Below are 21,603 nucleotides of genomic sequence, written 5' to 3'. Positions count from 1 at the left end.
GATAGATAGATAGATAGATAGATAGATAGATAGATAGATAGATAGATAGATAGATAGATAGATAGATAGATAGATAGATAGATAGATAGATAGATTGATTCAAGTTTTTTTGTCATTATGTCTTCACATAACAAAATACTGTGCATTAGCACTCGGAGTAGAACAGAAAGTTTAAAAACACAGACAAACACACAAAAAATAAAAAACAAAAAAGGGAAATAGAGTATACAATAGGATATGCAATAAGCAAACAATTTAAGAAGTAGTATTGTATTAAGTGTTGTAAAGTGCAGTTGTCTGGAGCATGTCCTCAGCCCTAGATATATAGCTAGATACACACACAAACACACACACCCCACAGTAATCTGAATAATTGATGAGTACCTTCTAGTGTGTAATTATAAGCCATAATTTAGATCAACATCAGCTAACTGAAAGCAAAAGGAGGATGATTAGGTGAAAGGAAAAGACACAAAAGAACTTCACAAGGGGGGAAATAATGAAACTCACCAAGATTGGTTTTAGCAGTGGAGCTGTGTCCATGCGCTATATTAGCTATAACAAAGGTAAAATGTTGAAAAGTTGTGTGGAGAGAGAGGGAGTGGCAGACGAGTACATGGTTGGCTAACCGTGAAAAAGAACCCTAATCTCAGAGGAGGTTAGAGCTGGTGTAACATCACGTTTTCTTGCCAAACTCTTTTATTCTTCTTGTGCTCTACCACTTCAATATCCTCTGTGTCTCCACACAGCATCAACACCGGCACCCCAACGCCAGTCCCCCAAACACTGCAACCCTTTCTCCTTTGTTTTTTCATCATTTCCTTAACTCTATAAACAGAATTCAGACAAATAAGAAAACAAATCACCACAAATTATTTATTTCCTTCTTTTCTTTGTTTTAATTTCTTTTTTTGATTCTCTCAGCCACAACGGCAAACAGCACTGATATAGTGAAGAAATGAAAACATCACTTTTAATTTTGCCTGAGATTAACTTTATAGAAAAGTCATACTCTAAAATTTCCATGATTTTAATTAAACTTTCATTAAATTTTAATTAGTCTTATTAAATATTTAAATATAGTACGCAACAACAACAAAATTAATTAAGTTTTCAAAAAACTTGGCAGAAACATGTCTTAATTTTAACTGAGTAGCAGCCTTTTCAATTAAACATTTGATGGAAACTGAATTATGCAGTGAGGTAATGTGTAAGGCACTGTTGCCTTGCCTTTGAATATTGCAATGTGCATTCATCTGATTGTGATCCCTCCTCTTGGTATGCTTCTTTTCATGTCTGCCTCAGTTGTATACATGTAGATAGTCATTAACCATCTTCCCCTCCCTTCTCTTCTCATTATTCTCTCTATAGTTCCCCCTCTGGAGCCTACTATCACCTGTAGGTCCAACACCTACCCTCAAGGTTTTTACTGCAGCTGGCACCAGCAGCATTCAACGTACATCAACACTACATTTGATGTGGAAGTACAGTAAGTGCATTTTATGCATATACAGATGTTTCAGGATGAAACCTGTGGATTTCTGAAGATTATTTCCTGTTATTTTGCCATTATAATAATAAAACAGTAAGAGTGATATAATCATTTTGGTTCATATCTTAGTCCAGCATGGCAAACAAACAAGTCTCGGTTGCCTAGACGAATTTTAGCATTTTAGAAGTGGGTCTCTGTCAAGTTCTCTTTGAGACTCCCAGAGTCCCACAGCCAACACCATGGCAGGTGCTTTCATTGAATTTGTAACACTAATATTATTCTCTTTGAATAAAGATGAGGAATGGGCCATAGCTAAAGATTAATTAATAGCAAGCCCATGTCTTTAGTGTTCAGTGTTTGTGTTAAGTATCTGTATCATTCAGTCTTTAGTCTACAACAGTTTTTGCCTTTAAGCAGAAAACCTGCAACAGCTGTTCCTTTTTTCCCTGTTCTCTCACCTTTTTCTCTTCAGACATAACCAGCGTTCACTCGAGGTGAAGAAAGATTTGTTCCACAAGAACCGCTGCCATGTACGCTTCCCAGAGGTTTTCTCCAGCTTCCCCTACAAAGTTAATGTAACAGCCATCAATGCTTTGGGGAAAGCTTCTGCCACTAAAACTTTTGAAGAGTCCACTATAGGTAAAACATGCTCTGTGTTATGCTTTGTGGTTTCTGTTACATTCTCTTTTCCTGTTCCTTCACTCCGTTGCATCGTAAAGCACTCATGAAGTTGCGTGTGTTGACCAAATGTGACTCGAAATGAATTACAGGCTTTTTGCTGCAGCTACACAGAAAGGAAACAGTTGTGCTTTCTTATTAAGTTTTGCTCACAATTAGAGGGTTCCATTAAGCCCTGAATTCAAAGAGTTTAAATGAAACCCACACTGACATTTTGAAAATCTTACAAGTATTTGCTCCTAAACCGTTCCGCTCGCAACAAATTACCACTTTTTCATTAAAATCGTTATCCGCACATAGTTCAGGGACAAATGTAAAATGTTTTTCCCACAAAGATTGACGGGTATTTGGCAAAGGAAAAAACTAAAATGCCGAGTGTCAAGGCATCTCTTTATGTGTGCCAACCGCCGAGCAATGTTAATGCATTTGTTTGCTCACAGATGACTGATTTCATTCATTTCTGGTTCCCTTTGGAGATTTGTTGCACACACAGCAATGCTTGGTGCCAGGAAGACATAGAAAATTGAAAATGCAATGGCCAAATAAATGTCACCCAGCTGATAGCAGAAGTGTACAGTTTTGTTTGGGGGTTTTTTTGTTTGTTTTTTTAACCCACAGCATAGTCCATTAGCGAGAAACCCACTGACTGTGCATCCGTGCCATTACCAAAAGCAGCAGATAATAAACAATCGACCTCTGAACCTTTTCTGCAGCAAACAGTATTTAATTGAGGTTTGGACAGGATGTGATGGTCACAAATCAATGGTCTGGTTTCTCACTTTCCCTCAGCCAAAACACCAGCTGCCATATCAGCACATTTCTGATCTAAAAAAACCAAAAACAAAAGAAGCCATAAATGTGCTTCAAGGTTGATTTTTTTTTTTTTTTACTTTCAATTAATTAATTCATTATGTGGCGAGTCATTTCAAAATTAACTTTGAATTGTGAAGTTTTTCATCAGTTACTCTACCAAAGGCCACATAATAACAGCAGTACTCTTGAAATTCACAAGCAACTCTGACTGGAAAGCAGTGAAGAGGAGAAATTCATTTTAAAGAAGGAATGAGGAGTACTTTGATAGATAAGGGAACTGCTGCCAGCAGTCCTCAGCTCTATTGCATTGCTTAGGGTGATATGGGTGTGCATGGTGCATAAACACACACAGACACCAATGGGGCTGTGAGCGATTGTGCGGAGTGTCGGTTGAGAGGGTTAGGTATTGAAAATGAGAGACAGAGAGAGAGAGGAAAGAAAGAAAGTCTGTGTGTGTGTGTTGTTCGTGTGCGAGTTTGTGTGTGTGTGTGTGTGGTTGTGTGTGTGTGTGTGGTTGTGTGTGTGTACACATAAGTAACCAAATGAGGCAGTGACATGCTCTGCCAAGCCCCGGACACAGGACTCATGAAAATGCTAATGGTAGCCGGATTAGTGCTTTGGCTGAGGAAATATCCCTCAACTATCGGTAATAGCAAAATACCCCACTGCAAAATACCATTTAATTCTTCCTTCTCTTCATTTCCTGAAAAGTGTAACTTTGCATTTCTTTCCCGCCTTTATTTCCTCCTGTTTTAATTCCTTCCTTCCTGTTATCGCTCCCTCTCTTTTGCTATTATCAAACAATCATTTTATTTCACTTTTTTTTCTGCATTTTTCGTCCATGCTTTTGGTTGTTTTATTTTTTTTAAGCCTTAAAACATACTTAGTTGCTTACAGCTACATATAACTAGGTGTTACATACTCTGGTCTGAATAAAGTAAAGTTTGCTTCTTTTGAACTGTAGATCTACACGCAATCACTCGCTTTTCCTCCTGGATAACTGATACAGCTGTCATTGATCCCAAAGAGAAGCGGTGGCTACAGAAACTTTCTGTCACTGACTCTAGAAAACAAGCCCGAACCTTTGCAAAGTTGCAAAGTTTGCAAAGTTGCTAGTTGAAAGGCCAAAACTTCTAACAAAGTATGTTTTGAAACTTAGCCCTCCTGTCTCTCCTCACCTCATCTGTTCTTCGTTCCTGCATTGTTAAAAGTCTTTCTTATGCCATTCTACGATGTAAGTCACATTCATTTTCAGGGACAACGAGGCAGATCGTAAATAAATAAAACAATTTCATGCTTCCTGGTTCACTTCTGAATTCTGAGCGGGAGTAAGACGGTTCTCAACTGTCCTTGTTCATCCGACCAAAGCTGGGGCGGAATTAGATGAGATGAGATGTGTGTGCTTGCATGTGTGTCCCTACATGTGCGTGCTGTGGGTGAAGTTACAAAGAGAACCCTCAAGGAAGCTCCACACTCATCAAATGATAACTTAAAGCTTTCTAGTGCCAAGATGATCAAACGCTAACTGATCTTGCCGAGCTTTAAAGGCTTCTACAGTTAAAGTATTTTCACTTACAACAAAGAGCTTTTTTTTGCTGGCAGTTCTGACAGCAGCCCACCTGAGCACCCGCTGTCATTCAGCTTTACTACATTACTCATCCAATGAGATGAAAGACAATATGTTGTAACCTAATTCCACCAGGTCAGAGTAGCTGCAGTAACTGAAATCATTGAAATTATTTCTTACCTGTGTCATGCTTTGAATTGTTTCTTAGAAGAGAGGTCTTCATTCGGGTGTATTAACTTGGGATAGTCTGTGGGGGCTACAATAGTCAGCCAGAAGTAACCAGTCAAAGTATATTTTTAATGTGTCTCTGCTGTTTCACCAAATGCTGAAGGTGCTCTTTCGGCCTGAGCTCTAGTGACTTATTTTAAAGTTCAATAAATCAGTTTGAGATGCAGTCATGAAAGGATGGTTATCAAAAATACTCAGCAAAGTAATCCTCACACTATTACACCTGGAGGCAGCATGGATACCTGTTTTCATGTTTATACCAAATTATGAGCCTACCGTCAGGATTCAGCAACAGAGATCGAGTTTCATCAGACCGGGATTTTTACTTTTTTTCCCAATCTTCTGTTTTCCAGTTTTGTAGACTCAGTTTCCTGTTCTTAGCTGACAGGAGTGGCATCCCCTTCAGGGTCTGACACATTGTACGTTCAGAGAAACCCTTCTGTTTCCTTGGTTGTAACAAGTGGTTATTTCATTTACTGTTTCCTTCGAACTAGTCTGGCTGTTTTCCTCAGACATCAACAAGACATTTTTGCCCAGAGAACTGTTGGACACTGGCTATTTTCTGTTTTTTGGACCATTGTCTGTAAACCCTACAGATGGTTGTGTGGGAAAATCCCAGTAGATCAGCAGTTTCGGAAATACTGGACCATCTGGTACCAACAACCATGCCATGTTCAAAATTATTCTTTACCTCAAAGCTGCGAAGAAGAATTTTAGAATTTTGTAAAATTCCTCTTGGAAGAAAAAAGAAAAAGATACCAGCTTTAGTAATAAGATCTCGCATTGTATAACTTAAAAAACTAACACAAAATGAAACTTCAAACTTTGTGTAACTTAAACAAATTAAAACCACAGTCGTGCAAAGATTAGTCCTTAAATTTAGCCAACAGAATTGCTTGTGCTTTGGCTTCTGACTCTCTTTCGCACGTGCAATCTGTCCATTCACAAATTCAAAAACAGGCTACTTTCAGAAACGAGATTTTGATTTGGGACTTCATTACAAAAGCTCTCAACTGTCATTACACCTTAGACAAGATTCAATGATCAATGTGCAAGATAACACTGCAGATCAATTTTCCCATTTGTGCACGTGCACTGCTAGACGATGTCATCCAGCACATCAGTGAATTGATGTCCAGATTTTGTTCTTTCTGAAAAGCCTATTTATTTGAAGAAAAAAAAACAGGCTACACCATTAGGTGGAGGGAATAGACACATGGCAGTCGTGTTAGAAACAGTAAATCAGAGCATTTCAGAGAAAACGAAAAATACATGCATGTATAAATAAATACACAGCACTCTTTTGCAGAATTTACCCTTTTTATGTTTAAAGAGACCACATGTTGAAGCTATATATCAGATACATTTTCCACAATTTTTAAAAGAAAAAAATTAGTTTGTCTCTCGCCTGTGAAAGATTAGATTTTTATGTTACAATACATCGACAAAGGGGAAAATAAGGGACTGCAGTTACTGTGAAATATGAGACTGAGAATAGAGGGCCAGTAATGTGGACACAAATGAAAGAACAAAGCTAAAGCTGGAATGACAGGCGTTTTCAGGCCAGGCAAGAACATATCGAACAACGGGATGTCAAAAAAATTGAAACCCCGTGATCACATTTTTTGTCTTTCTTTTTGTTTATCTTTCTATAGCTTGTTAAATCACATGGTTGATTTTATCTTCAAACTAATTCTGGGCATATAGCTGACAATATTTTTTTCCTGGTATTTGCATTGCACAAATTTAAATCTGCATTTGCATCGGTCAGTAATGTCCAAACACTTCTTGTCTCGGTAAATTTCACACCCTTCTTTTAAGTGTAAATCCTCTCTTTCTTTTATCTCTCATATAAAAAAAGCACTCCTTTGTCACGCCCCAGCTGCTATCGCAGAGGTCATCAAGTGAAGGATGTGTTCATTACTCATGCAACACAAAGCTACTAGTATATGTTTCAGGTCAGATGGATACTTTAAAAACCTAAGGGACGCCCCACCCAGACATATTTCTCGCTGTTTTGTTCTGTGCTTGCACATGTTTTTCCTCTGTTAGGTGCTGTTGAACAAAGAAAATTTATTCTCTCTGGTCTCTGCTGGCTTTACATTGCTCTTGCTCTGCCAGCATGCAATTTTCTTTTTCTTTTCTTTGTGTGCTTCCCTAGTTTTTTCGGGATTTTTAAAATTTACTTGAAAGTCAAAAAGAGATTGTTAACATCTCTTTCTCGAGTGAGAAAGCAGTCTTGTTTGTATGTGCCAACAGCCATCTTTCGTATTTTCAATCATTAATTATGTGCTGCCTGTTTATGAGCCTTCATAAGTATGCATTACCTTTTTATCCACATTGCTTTCATCCACTGCTGCCATCAGTATGTTATCAGACATTGAGATTATTACTGTGGTTTTCCATTTGCTTGTGTAATGCTATGTTTGCATCTAGATGGGAAAGGGTTTCATGTAGCTTAAGTGGCAGGCCGGTGTGTTCCCTTGTGGGAGTGAGCTAACAAAGACTGGGTCATTCAATATCATCTGAAAAGCTTTCAATTGAATTCTCTCAATCTCTCTGTCTTGGTGTGTTCCTCAGTGGACAGGTATTCAGACACACATGCCTTTTCATTGGGGAGTGATGGCTTCTCATCTTCTGTCTTGCCACAGATACCTCAGACACTTTTTTCAGCTAAAACTTTTTATTTCAGTTCAGCCTTATTTAAAGTCTTTCTTGCATTAGAATACATTCCGACCTTAAGCATGTACTAATAATAATGGTAGTAGCAATATTAAATAGATCCCTTCTATCATGTCAAGACTTGCAAGATATAATAAAAAAATAATAAAAATTCTAAATCATGTTTCAGAGGCTGGAAGATCCTAAATAGTGAATGTATTCTGTCTTCAGTTCAACAGGTGCTTCTGTTACACCACCCCTGCCTGTCTTTTCCCCTTCCTGCATGTTTCAAAGCTCTCACTTTTCATTGCAAGTTTTTATTTGTGCAGATATTTGCTGGACAAATAGTGTTGCAGGTCTTGGGTGAAAGTTCATATTTGTTGTTCTCTAAATTGACATTTCACCAATTAACCTTGAGAGTGCAGCCAATTGCTGCTGACCACTGCTAGACTTGAAACTATGAAAATTGTTGTTATTCTTCTAAAGTAAAAAAGAACAAAAAAGTGTGCAATGATATAAATAAGTATCATTAAAGTAACAAGTTAATGCCTTAACTCCACCTTTATGACACAATTTAGTGCTATATAAAAGATTATGCAACTGTCTGAGTGACCTTAATATTCCCCTTTAACTAACTGTTTATACCCACTTTACAGTAAAGCCAGACCCCCCGGAACGTGTGACAGCGACCCCGATCCGCTTCAACCCTCGGAGACTGGAGGTATCCTGGCACAGCCCCGCCACGTGGCCTGACATAGATAACTTCCCTTTAAAGTACTTCCTTCGATACCGGCCGCTCATCCGAGAGCAGTGGCAGCATGTGAGTACCTTTTACACTAGTGCTCACAAAGCCCCCGCCCCCCCCCCTCCCCCAAAACAAGGTGCGATGAGAAATACGATGTGACGTGTTGTTATGCCATTATGAAAAAGGTTTTATCCAGTGGAGCAGAGAAAATTAGCTTTATTAGGTAGTGCAAAGTAGAAAAGTTTTGTTTTTCTTTTCTTTTTCATGAAAATTTTAACTTACAAGTGGAATATCTGGCACAAGCCAAAAACAAGAAAGAGGTTATAAATGGTCAGAACAGTTTGCTCAAACACTGTTTTCTCAGTGTCTGCAAGTCAACACTAGGCTAGAAGTTAATTATTAATTATTAGAGCTCTAAAGAAAAAGGGTCTCAGATAGCGCAGCCAGAGTTTGAAGTTATCACAAAAAATAATCTTTTAAATGGAAACGGCATACTGCTTTTTTTCTTAAAGCGCTAGGAAGTATCGTTTCACGTTATAATCTTATTTTTCCAAGAAATGCTTACTTATCTGGCACTTTTATTGAAACACGGGGATAAGCCTCTTTTTTTCTTCTACATTTGATCAATAGTATTTCCCAAGGTAAATTGAACATAGACATTGTTTGTTTTTTTTTAATCCCTGTCAAGAGATGCCTCTGAGAACAATTACTGAATATTACGAAAAATTGGAGTTTGATCCCTGGTCAGACAGACACAATTGCTCGGCTGCTTTGGTGTATGTTACTTAATCTGAGTATTTTTTTGTGGGTTCAATTCCCTGAGGGCTTCATACAGTAAAAGCATATGTGTCCACTATAGGATTCCTGGGATAAAAGCTCTGTCTACCAAGGTCTAATATTACAGGGTTATTAACATGTCAATGGTTTGCTAAGGTGTTGTTCCAAGAGCTTGAGTTACAGAGCCTGGCTTGGAATCACATGGACACACTAACACACACAAATTATAAACCAATACCTTTTTTTCTCTTACTTCATTCATCTTGTCTGTCCTTCAACACCTTCTTGTGTCACTGTCTTTGTATTTCACTCCACCACCCTCACCCCCAGTTTCTTTGTTTTACTACTTTTCCTCTCAGCTTTCTTTGGTTTGAACTGCGGAAAAGTTCATCTGATTGTACTTCTTTGTTTCTTACTTATTCTACACTTCAAATAAGAAGAGTTTTGGCAAGGTTGTAGTTCTGTACAGCAAACCTTAAAGCATTTTGGTGTCGAGTTATTTCGTGATAGTGATTTAGGTCTATTCACCCTCCAAGCAGGCCATCATGAGCTTTACAAGAAAGGGGAAAACAACTGCAAAGCTGAACCGAAGACATCAACAAAAAATCCAGGCATCCTTTATTAAACCCTCCTCCTGATAAGCTGGCTTTAAGACCCTTCACAGCAATGAACTGAAAGTCTAAATAATTGCTCAGCTGAAAATTAATTAGAGCAATTAGAGCAAATGGTTTAATGTTTCGAATGAGTCATGAAGTACAAGAATTGCCAAGTCCCCGCTTCTCAAGTGTGGGGATTTGTTCAGTTTTGTATAATTGACTGCCAAATTGCTTTTAGGTTTTAGGTAACATAATAGGTATTTGGTTTTAAAGAACAGAATGGGAACAGCCAGCAGAACCAAGTTCACTTAGTTATTACCACATCTCTCACATCCTTACAAACACAAAGAAGCGATATCAGACATGATATATAATCTCTTTGTGTTACATCTTTCTACAAATCTTCCGTGACACAGTCACACATATGAATGGCAAAGTGCTATTTTATAAACACGTTGACATTCAGTCACTTCCTGCCTCTCTGTAGTTATAATAAAGCCTCAGATCTTTGTGGTTCCAGCTGATGATTAAATCTGACACACACACTCAAAGTTTTTCTTCTCCCCCTTGCTGCTAATCAATCAATATGTGAACCGACGCGTGACCTGAAAGTTGGGAAACCTTAAGTCAATATTTGGATTTGGTAAGGAGACATAATTTGGAAATTGCATAAATAGAGTTGATGACAGCTGAAAACTCCAAGGTTTTCCGTTTTTGTGGCATTCTTTGATGAATGTTATTGTGGTCACGGTTTTTATTTTTGCAGCCGTTAGTGTGGTTTTCTGAAGGGGAAATTCCGACACCATCACCTCTGGACTTGTGAGCACTTTATAGTTGTGCTTCTGGCTCCCTTTGTTAACAGTCGGTTAACCGTGTTGGCACTGTTCTCAATCACACAGAAAGTGTGTGCTGAATTTGTATTTGTATGAGTTGCCTAATTTCTCCACTAACTTTTACGATTATGCCACTTCATTGAAAAGGTTGAGTGGCAACTAGCAGACAGCCTTGTCATGTTAGAGTACCATTTATTATTAGAGATGTTATAAATGTAATACATTTGTCTAAACCTCGACATAACCTTCTACATTTACACTTTTTTGCAATTGTAATACGCTGGTATTGAGCTTATTGACACTGGTTTGAGTAAAAACACACCCAGAGTAGGTTGATTGAAGAACGAATGACACAGCAACCAAAATTGCAGCTTCAGTTGCAAATATTTTGGCTTCTTGATTACTTCCACACCGTCTTGTTTGAAGAATAGTAAATAGGGCAGACAAAGCTTCTTTCAGATAATTTTGAATGCCACTATACAAGTGAACCTACTACTTCTCCTGCCGCTCCCTTATGCGCAAGGGGTCGCCACAGCAGATGGATGACTTGGCACAGCCCTCCCAGGGATTTGTGTCTCTTGTGTCTCTTTCCAAACTTGAACCAGGGATCTTTCATGTGTTAGACCACATTATTAGACCACATCGTTGCAGAAATTTAAAATACACTGAATCAAGAACTGTACTACTATAAAAAAACAAAAAAAATGTTTATTTTAGAAAACCCAGCTTTTGGCTTGCTACTGCCCTTGTTGAGGATGGGTTTAATGACTATCTATGGTAGTGCACTGTAGCAGCAGATATTTGGATTGAGAACTATCAAGCTGTGACATAAATCAGTAATTGAAGTTTAATGAGGCTGCCAAAATAAAACGCACTATTTACTGCCCCCCATATATACTTGATTGATTTTAGTATCAGAGGTTTAATACAACTTGAAGTGCTTAGTGTTGCTTAGGAATTCTCCTTTAATGTGGTCGGACAGCAGAGCTGGGTGCGAATGGCTTTCACATGTTATATTTTGAAATGTGTTTTCAGTCAGAAATGAAAGCGGTCATGTGATCAGACTGATCCTCAGAAGAAACCATCCATCGTGCTGAAGAATGAGGGGATGACTGGGACAGATAGGTAGAGTGATGGAAAGTCAGATGGGTGGAGGCAAATGAGGAAAAGTTTTGAAGTAGAGATGAATGGAGTGCATTAGAGAAGGAGATTGGGCGTTAATGGACAGCAGATGCTCATAGATACAGTAAAATGAGACACATAAATGAGATAGACATGCATAGATACACAGATGCATTTGAACTCGAGTCCAAGACAAGGGGGACAGAAATATAATACAAAGTCCACATTTGAAAAGATGTAAGGTGAAATTGAGCACATAAGACTGAAACCATATTAGTTGATTATGATAAGTGACAGAAGAATGGATGGTTAGGGAGAGAGGTATGGAGAGAAAAAGAGTAATTGCTGTATGGAGAGCAGTGTGACAGATAAATGGATGAAAGTTGGAGAGACGTAAAGAAAAAGGGAGCACAAGAGGCTGCTTTGAAAGTGAAGTTTTATAGGCTATTGGTTACCTGGTGTTTGAAGTTTAAGGGCGGTAGATGAATGGTTCATTGGGGGGGGGATGAGAAAATATATCTGAAACATTTTAAGCCTTAAACTAGTGGAGTGAATGGAGAAAAAGGGAGGGGGAAAAGCTTTAGACTTAGCAGAAACAAGCCCATTGGGGAATTGAATTGTACATATATTTTTTAACCTTTAAGTAGGTGTGCCAGACATAAAAACAGCTACAAAAACACTAAAAACCAACAGAATGGTGCTCTTATTGAGCTAGTGGTGGTTTGTAAATGGATGTAGTGCAAAGTAAAGTGCAGCATTAACAGTGAAGCCCCCCCACCACCTAAATGTTATTTCTCTTAGATAGCTGAACTTCATGGCATGGAATAATTTACTGCTTTGCTGGATTTCAAAATTGGAACGCTCTTTAAATGTTTATTTTTCTGTGCCTGCCAAACAACTGATTTGTGTAAAATTACAACTAGTTTAGGAGTCTTGGTACTGAGCTTTTTTCAGATCATGAAGCTGCTATTACACATTTGAAACAGTGCACAGTCATTTAAAAAAGAACGTTTTTGTAGTCCTGTGAAACCCTAAATACAGCCTAACTGCTTCCATAGGAATTAGTAGGGCAAGCAGCATCCAAGTGCTGCTAATTAAATGCCCTCGATCATCAGTGACCCCCTCTTTCACGAGCACGAGTTTGAAGGATTGCTACATCCTAAAGTCAGACTGTGCAGTCCAACAGCTACATCTCCACTCAAGTCCACAGGCCTCAGTTAGCATGTGCAAATAGAAGAAAAAAATGCTAAAAAGTTGCAAAACACTGAAAAAGTATGAAGAAATTAAGACAAAGTGGAGCTGTTTGGCCACAAAGCATGGTGCCATGCTTGGTTAAAACCAAACACAACATATTAGTACAAACACTTCATACCAGTCAGACCTCAACCTGGCTGAAGTGCTGTAGCAGGACCTTAACAGAGCTGTATATAAATAAATGTGTTTATATGTGTGTGTATATATATATATATATATATATATATAAATTCTATGAGCTACCTAACCATGAGATGTACTTAGTTTTTCACAGCATAGAGTAATGTGATTTGTAACACACACATATTGCCCCTAGGAACAAGTAAGTCACCGATATGTGATTCCCTTGTAGTTCAGTAAAAGCAAAAAAAACCCAAAAACATATTAATTATTGATCAGTAACTCGCTGTAAAACAATGTAGGATGATGTGCGTGAGCTGGCATCTTAGTTGTTGGCAGATAGCCACACTTCATACACATCCTTATCACACCACTGTGTTATATCCCTAGATTCATCAGTGGTCATTTCCCAACAAGGGATGCACATACTTGCTCCCAACCCTTTACTGACTCTTTGTCATCAACAGGTTTCAATTATTACAAATTAAGCAAGTGAGTGTTAAAAAAAGGAGGATTTAATCCATGAAACTTCCTCTTCCCCTGTTCATAAAATTGAATTTCTTTCATTTAGTCTAAACTAAAAACACCTTAAATTCAGAGAATGACCGCATCCACCGTTTCACTTCACATTACGTCAGTACACTTTATCAAGAGCGAATTATCAAAATGAGAACAGAAACAACACATGAAAATGCATCTGTATATCTCTAAATGGTCGGTGAATTGTTTTGTTTCCCATGGCCTTGTGTGCATTGTTTCCTCACGCTCCCTTCAGACAGAGGTGAGCTCATACACTCACAGCAATTAAAGCAATGGACCAGTAACTGTGATAAGAACAATTTCAGATTGCTCAATATTCAGTTCATGGTATAAAACTGCATCTGCTGTGCTGTAATTGCCCTTTGGGGATGATGCTGAACTCCAGGCAAGTGAAAACACAGATATTTTCATGCAGACTCGGAAACACACACAGAGACAGATACGCAGATATGCAATTAAATGCTGGTATGCATATAAATCAATACTCACAAATATCACTGCACACATACATTCTTTTGCTTCATAATTACTAAGCCTACCATGCATACAAATGTCAAGAAATCTCTAGAACATGCATGTGTGTATATGCAAAAGCAGCAAACACATAAATTATTGCTTATATTGATAGACTAAGGTGGTTAGTATTGGCAATATGCTGAAATAACCTTTTGCATTTCTGCAAACACCATGTCCACCTACAAATACATATAGCATTCATACACCAGACATAGTGAAAAACAAGAACTGGACAAAAGATGAATAACCACCATGTTAAATACATAAATTCAGAGAAACTGATGGAATTAATGCAGCAGTCGAAGCAGAAAGAAAAGAGGCAGACCTATTTTTTTTCCTTCTTTAATCTTCATCTGCTTGAGCAAAACAGATTAGCCTTTCATTCATTTATTTATTCCACATGTGTGCTGCATCCTCTCTCCGCCATTCATTCTTCTCCCACCTCACATTTGGTCAAGCTTCTGTCTTTTTCCTTTCAGTTTTTATCCCTCCTTTCTTCTCCTCGCTCCTCCTAATTTTTTTTCCAGCTTACGTACCGTATTGTTCCCGTCTTGCCATCAGTCCTTTTCCACCTCTCTCCATCTGTTCATCCAATGTGTGTGTATGTTTGCCAAAAGTCTCTCTCATCTAGCAAGCACTTAGATGGATCAATAGTGAGGCACGAGTCGTATTTGTGTGTGCGTACGTTTTAGTTTTGATTTTGGAACATAAATCTGTTTACACAGTCATACGGTATTTCGGGAGGGGTCAAAAAGCAAGTCCTTGGTAATTTTAAGGTTGGAGTCTTGATTTAAGGTTTGGGTAGTGCTAGGCAAGAAGTAGTACGGTTAAGGATATGCTCTAAAGGATTTAATGTAATCTCTTTGGAAGTGATGGAAACATGAAGTCACAATTCACATGCACTGCTCATAGTGAGCGTATTTGATTTTTCTGTAAATTTTTTATGCATATGGTGCGTAACTAGAGTATTGTATTTTCATGAATAACATTATCATGGCAAAGAAAAAGCAGAGATTGGCACTGAATAAGAACTTACTGATGTGCACATCATGAAAGTGAAAAAGTGCTTCTGAACTTTCTCCATCTTCTCTTTATTTCCACCGTTTCTCTTTTTATGTCCAAATTTCCACCTTTGTGTTTACTTTTCACCTTTCCCTCCCACTCTACCATTAGTTTCTATTTCCAGCTTCCACAATCTCTTTTTTTCCCCCTTTCACCCGCTCGTTCATCGACATATGCACCCTTCCACCCATGCATTAAGCCACCTGTCTAACCATCCGTCCCTCAAACCATCTATTTGTATCTATAGGTGCACATGATAAATGTGTAGACCTTGTTTGGGAAAAACATCCCATCTAAAGGACACTGCCACAGACAGATCATTTATCAAACCCCATCATCCTAACACTCAAGCACATAGACACACAAACTGCACGTTCAGTGTCATCACATATAAAAGTCACCATCATTAGGCTGTGCTGTCAAAATACATTACAGCTGGATCAAAACCTTTACATATACTCAAAAACATTTTGCACAGGGAGACAGAGAGAGTGGCATGGTCTTACACTGTGCAAACTCTTAGCATTTTATTAATATGAACTTTTTTTTATTATTTAATAATTGAATATGACAGTTACATATATTCCCCACAAGAGAAGCCTAAAGATTCTCTAAAGGGGGGAGGGGGGGGGGGTTAACAAGTTAAAAGAGGGCATATGAGTCATCCAAGAGAGAGGTCTTATCTTGTGTCTCTTTCCAAGATTGCAGTTGGAATATTTCAGCATTTTCTATTTGTAGTCCTTTAGATGTCTTACTGTGTAAGGGTGAAATGAAGATGAATGGGGCCACTGCCCTCTCTCTGCCTCTATTGATTTCTATATCACTGTGTCAGTCTGGCCTGTCACACACATATCTATCTGCTCTGACTTAGCATGATGCACGCATGTCACGCACTGACCTCATCTCAGGGGGTCTTGCTTCTCATGGTCAATATAGTTCTAATTAAATGAACATGACAGACACCAAATGAAGTCAACAAAGCCGTGTTAAGGATTTGGAAAAAAATATATATACCTGCTGCTCTCAGTTCTCTCAAGTTCTCAGTCATGCCTCCCAGATTAGACTGAGTATAGAAAAACTGAAGACTGTGAGGTTTGTTTTACAAGGTGGGGCAACTCAGAGCACAGAGCGCCTGAAGATCAGGTAGCCTTGGCTCATTGACATGCTTCTCCTAAGCAGTTTTTTTGAAGTATGGTAAGGTTTACTGTCTTGCTAAGGGAGACTGCAGCCATTGGGGAGTGCCTTAACAATGCAGGTAATGCTTTATCAGCTGTGATTTTTATATGATAGTATGTTTCAAAATAACACCACACCATGTGGTTCTAATAAGAAGGTAGCCATTGTTGAGCAGCAGTTGAACAAAGCTCAGCATTAATACTTTGTTATCTTATAATTAATCATTTTAATCAGTCCTTGGTTCTTTCCCCCCTTTTAGAATTCACATTGTGAAACACTGCATCCTAATATAATTAATGCTATTTGTCATTTGTCTCATGGTTTTGATTATTTAAGAAATCAAAACATTATTTAATGGATGTCTGACTTCACGTTCCGCACATGTCAAAGCAAAACATTCGAAGCTTTAAAAATAGTTGTTTGGCGCAAATCTCACATCTAAATAACTCCTCTTCTGAGCTCATTCAGTTCATCCAATGACAAGTCTGTGTAAAACGGTAAAGCATGTCAGCTAATTCAAGGTTGAGGGTCCAATGCTTGGTTTTGCTCACCAGCATACTAAAATGGCCTAAGCAGGGAAACTTACCATGAATTCTCTGTATGAGTGGAGAAATATAACACTTACTGCAGAAGTGCTATGTAAATGCTGTTCATAATACATGGACAATAACCCCTTTTTCCAATATAAGACCATGATTTTCCATTTACTGTCTTAATGTGTGTATAAGGTGTGACATGTCACAGCATCTACATAAGGATGTGTGCATCTTTAAAAAAGGGCAAGCTTTCATTTGATCAGCATTCAGAAAGGCAGGATTATGAGCTGATAAAGACATTCTGGAAATGTGACTTGAGCTTTTAAGAGTTTCTACAGTAGAGGAGTAGGAGAAAGATGAACTCTGATTTTAGGTTTTATGACATGTTCATGTTTCACATCCTTAACACGCTGGCAGATAGCATAAAACAGTGTTAATACAGAGCCAACTCCACCTCCTGTGTTGTTCAAATTACTGCACGCTTTTTAAGGGTGTAAGGTCTAGTCCGGGATTTTCGATTGGCTGGTGGGGGGGTTCCTTTTACAGTAATTGCTGCTATGGTGATTGGGGCTTCAAAGAGAGAAATACTGTCTGAGAAATTACCCCTGGACCTAGTGTTCGTGTCCGTGTGTATGTGTTCTCAAATGGGAGGAGAGTGCGGCGGAAAAATGGGAGCTGTCAGTCAACCTAATGAGACCAACCTTCTGAATGCACACACACACACATACACACAGAGCGCCATCGGGCCAGTGGAAGTGCCATATAATTGGGTTTCCTTTCCAGGACAAGAGACATGCTCACTGGATTAGATCTGACCACCGACGCCAATTCCCTCCATGTCTCCTTCTTTCTGCTTTTTCTTCTCTCTTTTGCATCCTCTTTTCTCAGCCTCTTCATTTTTTCCCCTGGTTTTTCTGTCTGGTATTTCTCCTTTCTCCTTACTGGTCAGCATGTCTTATTGTCCTTTCCAGGTCAGCCTACAACCTGTAGCTTTATCAGGAATGGCCTTGCAGATAATGTGTACAACAAAATATGATATCTTAGCATGCATTATCACAAACATACAAGTTACAATTACAACTTTATTATTATACAAAGCCCGCCATGATCACTGCAGTCCTTTGGAGTTCCTCTGTTTCTTTTTATTTCCACTTCCACTTCACAATGAATTTGTACCTGTGCACGTTAAGATGAGAGTAACCTCTATTGATTCTACATGGAAAGTATTGTTTGTAGTTTTTCAACACTGAACAAAGTACTAGACAAGACAAGAGCAATGTGGGGCAAAACAATTAAAGAGAACACAAGAAAAATGAGGCATGAAACAAAATAAATGAGATGGGCAGAGAAGAGGAAAAGCAAAGGGTCACTTACTTTCCTTGTAGTTTCTTCAGCAATCCCTAAGGAATGTTCACAGCTCGTCTCTCTGCCTCTCCCATTGTCTGGGGTTTTGTAGAAGTTTATTGTGTGTGTCTTTGTGCATATGTTATAACAGACTGAGAGTGACACAGTATTTACAAGCTGCTGTGAATAAAGTTAGAACAAAGAAGCAGAAAATATAGAGTGCATAATATATTAGTGTTAATTTCTGTCTTTACTACTAATGTAAAGTTTGTCATGCATTCCAGTTTTATAGAATGACAAGAAATTAGATGTGTACTTTATTGATCCATACACAATACAGTCTATCAGGTTAAGTTTATCACAAGATTATTGCTCAGCAGTAATAATGTTGTATTATTTGGTTACTAGAGTAACCTGGGACCAAACTAAACAGAAGCTCCAATACCAGCACATTTGTCTAAGACAGAGTCCCCTGACCTTTCTTTAAAACATGACCACCACACCAGGCATTCTCACAATTATCCATTTAGTTATTTGTAGACACCGCTGTCAGTGTGATACAGTACTTGAACAGTTTATTTTTTATTTCAGGATTTATTGTCTAATGTTTAAATTATATTTTTGTTAGGAGAATATATTTTTCTTGTAAGAAGTTGTTACATTGTTGCAGACCCAGCTCATGTTAAATACAACTTGATTTAGCTTGTTAATGAATTAGTCAGTGTTGCTTAATCAGTTATCTACCTGTACCACTTTTATTTATGGTGCTTAACTAGCTTGCCACCTACCAGGCTCGTTAACTTGCTAGGCTGGTTAGTAAACTTATTTTGTGAAACGCAGGGTCACTGTTAGCAGAAATCAAAAGTAACCACAGGGTAGTGCTCTCTCTTCCTTTGATCTTCACTGAGATATGTGGGTTATTTTGCTTTGCTTTGTTTTGGAGGAGTTTCTGCTGGGAAATGTCCTAAGAATGTAAATGCTGCTTCAAACACAGTTCATTCACTTTGAAACTTGCCAGTAACAATCAGTAGACATGACCCACCTTGGGAAGATGGCGTTAGCGGCAATTAAAGGTGAGGTTTGGTTACCGTTGTTTTCTTGTAACGTCAGCAAGTATCTTCAAACAGCCATGTTTGCATATGCTGTGTACAAACAAAAGACATATGTGTTTATTCATTAAACAAGAAACTGTAGTAATATTTTAGTAATTACCTCCAGAATAGTCCATTCTGTGGTTAGTCTATTATGGTTGAATTATTATCATATTATATCTCAGGGTTAGTGAATATTTACTCTGTCTTAATGAGACATGATTATGGCAAGATAAATATATATGTTTTTGGAGTGGCATTTTGTGTGCGTGTGTGTGTGTGTGTGTGTGTGTGTGTGTGTGTGCGTGTGTGTGTGTGTGTGTGTGTGTACCTGCTTGCCTGTCTGTCAGTGTGTAGAACTGCACATACAAATGTGTGGGCACACTTTCACATACAATTTAAATGAACACTAAACAATTTTAATGAGCGGTAAACAAGTCTGATGAACAGCTTTGAACAGCTCTATTTACAATAGATCAGCCCTGAAGACACATGTGAAACACATATCCCCACACACGCGCAAACACATGCACCCAAACACACACATACATACGTAAATTTACACTAACAACATTAAAACCACTGACAGGTGAGGTGAATCGCAATGTTTATCTCCTTACAAGGCAGTATTGTGCTCGGAAACCTTGGCTGCTGGCATGTGGATGTTATGGGACATGCACCAACACATAACAGACTTAACATACCCTCCAATGCGCCCCACTGCACAGCAAACAGTGGTCAAGGACGGTTCAAAGAGCACAATAAAGAGACTAATTTCTATGCATAAAGATTCACGAGGTACTTTGCATTGACCATTTATGGTTAAATGTGGCCATTTAAAGAGCCGATCCAGATATGCATATTTCCAGGTGGACTGCCATAAAAGGAACACTGTGTGCAAGTGTGTATGAAAAAATTGACTTTTTTTGTTCAAATAACTGTTAGTCTTTTCTGCTTGCGCACACTTTTAGTATGGATTATGCTCAGTTTTTTTAAGTAAGTCTGTAGGATCACAGAGACCTACATAGGTCCAGACAAGTGATTTTAATCAGTTTGGCTGATCACTGAACCTTCACCACCACATGGCACATCACACAGATTTGGTCTTGCAGTGTGAATGATCTGATAGTGTTTTTTGGCAGCAATAGCAAAAGCCCTTTCCAAAGTGAATCGCCTTGCATCTATCCTCAGCCCCTCCTCGCCACCTTCTTTTACTACGCGATATTAAGTGCTGCTTTCAGTGCTCCCTGTTAGCCACTTGGCAACACAGCAACACATCCATCTCTCTGGAAATGTTTATTTGCAAGCTGTTTACTCCATTTACTCCTCCTCACATAGACATACGGTATATGTAGTTCATACACATGCTGATGTACGCATCCGTCGGTTCCGGTTCAGCCTCGCAAACACAAACAATAATGCAACAGACGTGTGCAGACATGACAATAAATACACGAATACAAAGAAACGCAAACACAATTGTACAAAGGCATATTTGCCTAAACTGGTGTATGTGTGTTTTCCAATATCGAATGTAAGCACCGACACACACACAGGAAAAATATAGAGAGATAGGGATAAAAAAATAAAAGCCCAACAACACATACACACATAGTCAAACAGATGTGAGCAGATTAACATAGACATCACTATTCAAACATACACATACAGATTGCAGTCACTAAGGAATGCTGATAGAAGCAATGGCTGGATATGCTGGTTGGACAACATCTAAACAATGGAAGTTTTAGCCTCAAAGCCAGCGCAGACGTCTTTTAACCGATCCATATGCACACACAATATACACTGCAGTCTAACCACACGCACATGCTCAAATGATGTTGTTATTGCATTCCACTAATGAAATTAAGCCTATAAATGTAGCGCTTGGTTAGGCAGATAAAGACTAAGCTTCCTTCCAAACAGAGAGCGAGGGTGCGAGAGCTGAAAAATACATTGCCTCAGTTCAAGGCAATGTGGAAAACAGAGGGGTCAACTTTACATAGAGCGTGAGCGATGAGAGACGGCTTACAGGAATAAAGAGAAAGCGGTGATGCTGGGGTTGTTTCAGTGGGTTATTTGTCAGATTGACTACAGGTTTTCATATCCTGGAGGAGTGGAGAAGTAAAGGGGAAACTCCAGGCTGAGGCCTGGCTATGACTGTTAGTGGGTGAAAATTATATGGTGGCTGTGAGGGAGTTTTGATCAAATCACAAGACTCTTCGGAGCAGCTGCTAGTGATATTTCGAATTTTTATTATTATCACTATTATTATTTACTCCCCTACTTTATTTTGACTCTCATCCTCATCTGTTTTAGATTATTTGTTAGCGAATCAAAGCCAAAGAGAAAAATCACATAGTTTGTAAACATCCATCCATTGCTGGTTATGCTGTGCCTTAGTGCGTTCACAGGTGTTTTCAGTTTTGTTTTTGTTCTGTTTTTCTTTCTT

The 21,603-nt window shown here is 38.5% G+C and overlaps 1 protein-coding gene across 5 annotated transcripts in view; it reads left to right on the top strand.

Annotated features, from left to right (window-relative positions):
- The window catches only part of cntfr (ciliary neurotrophic factor receptor), a 241,089-nt gene that overhangs the window by 202,180 nt on the left and 17,306 nt on the right, over positions 1-21,603 (top strand). For all 5 annotated transcript variants that reach the window (XM_042229066.1, XM_005943721.3, XM_042229067.1 and 2 more), the window contains 3 exon segments: positions 1,372-1,489; positions 1,965-2,131; positions 8,096-8,259. In XM_042229066.1, coding sequence (XP_042085000.1) covers positions 1,372-1,489; positions 1,965-2,131; positions 8,096-8,259 — 449 coding nt within the window.

This window comes from Haplochromis burtoni, unplaced genomic scaffold, assembly GCF_018398535.1.
Source record: "Haplochromis burtoni strain Fernald_Lab_line unplaced genomic scaffold, NCSU_Asbu1 Contig_377, whole genome shotgun sequence".
In the NCBI taxonomy this organism is placed as follows: Eukaryota; Metazoa; Chordata; class Actinopteri; order Cichliformes; family Cichlidae; genus Haplochromis; species Haplochromis burtoni.
This window is presented reverse-complemented; position numbering and strand designations above follow the sequence as displayed.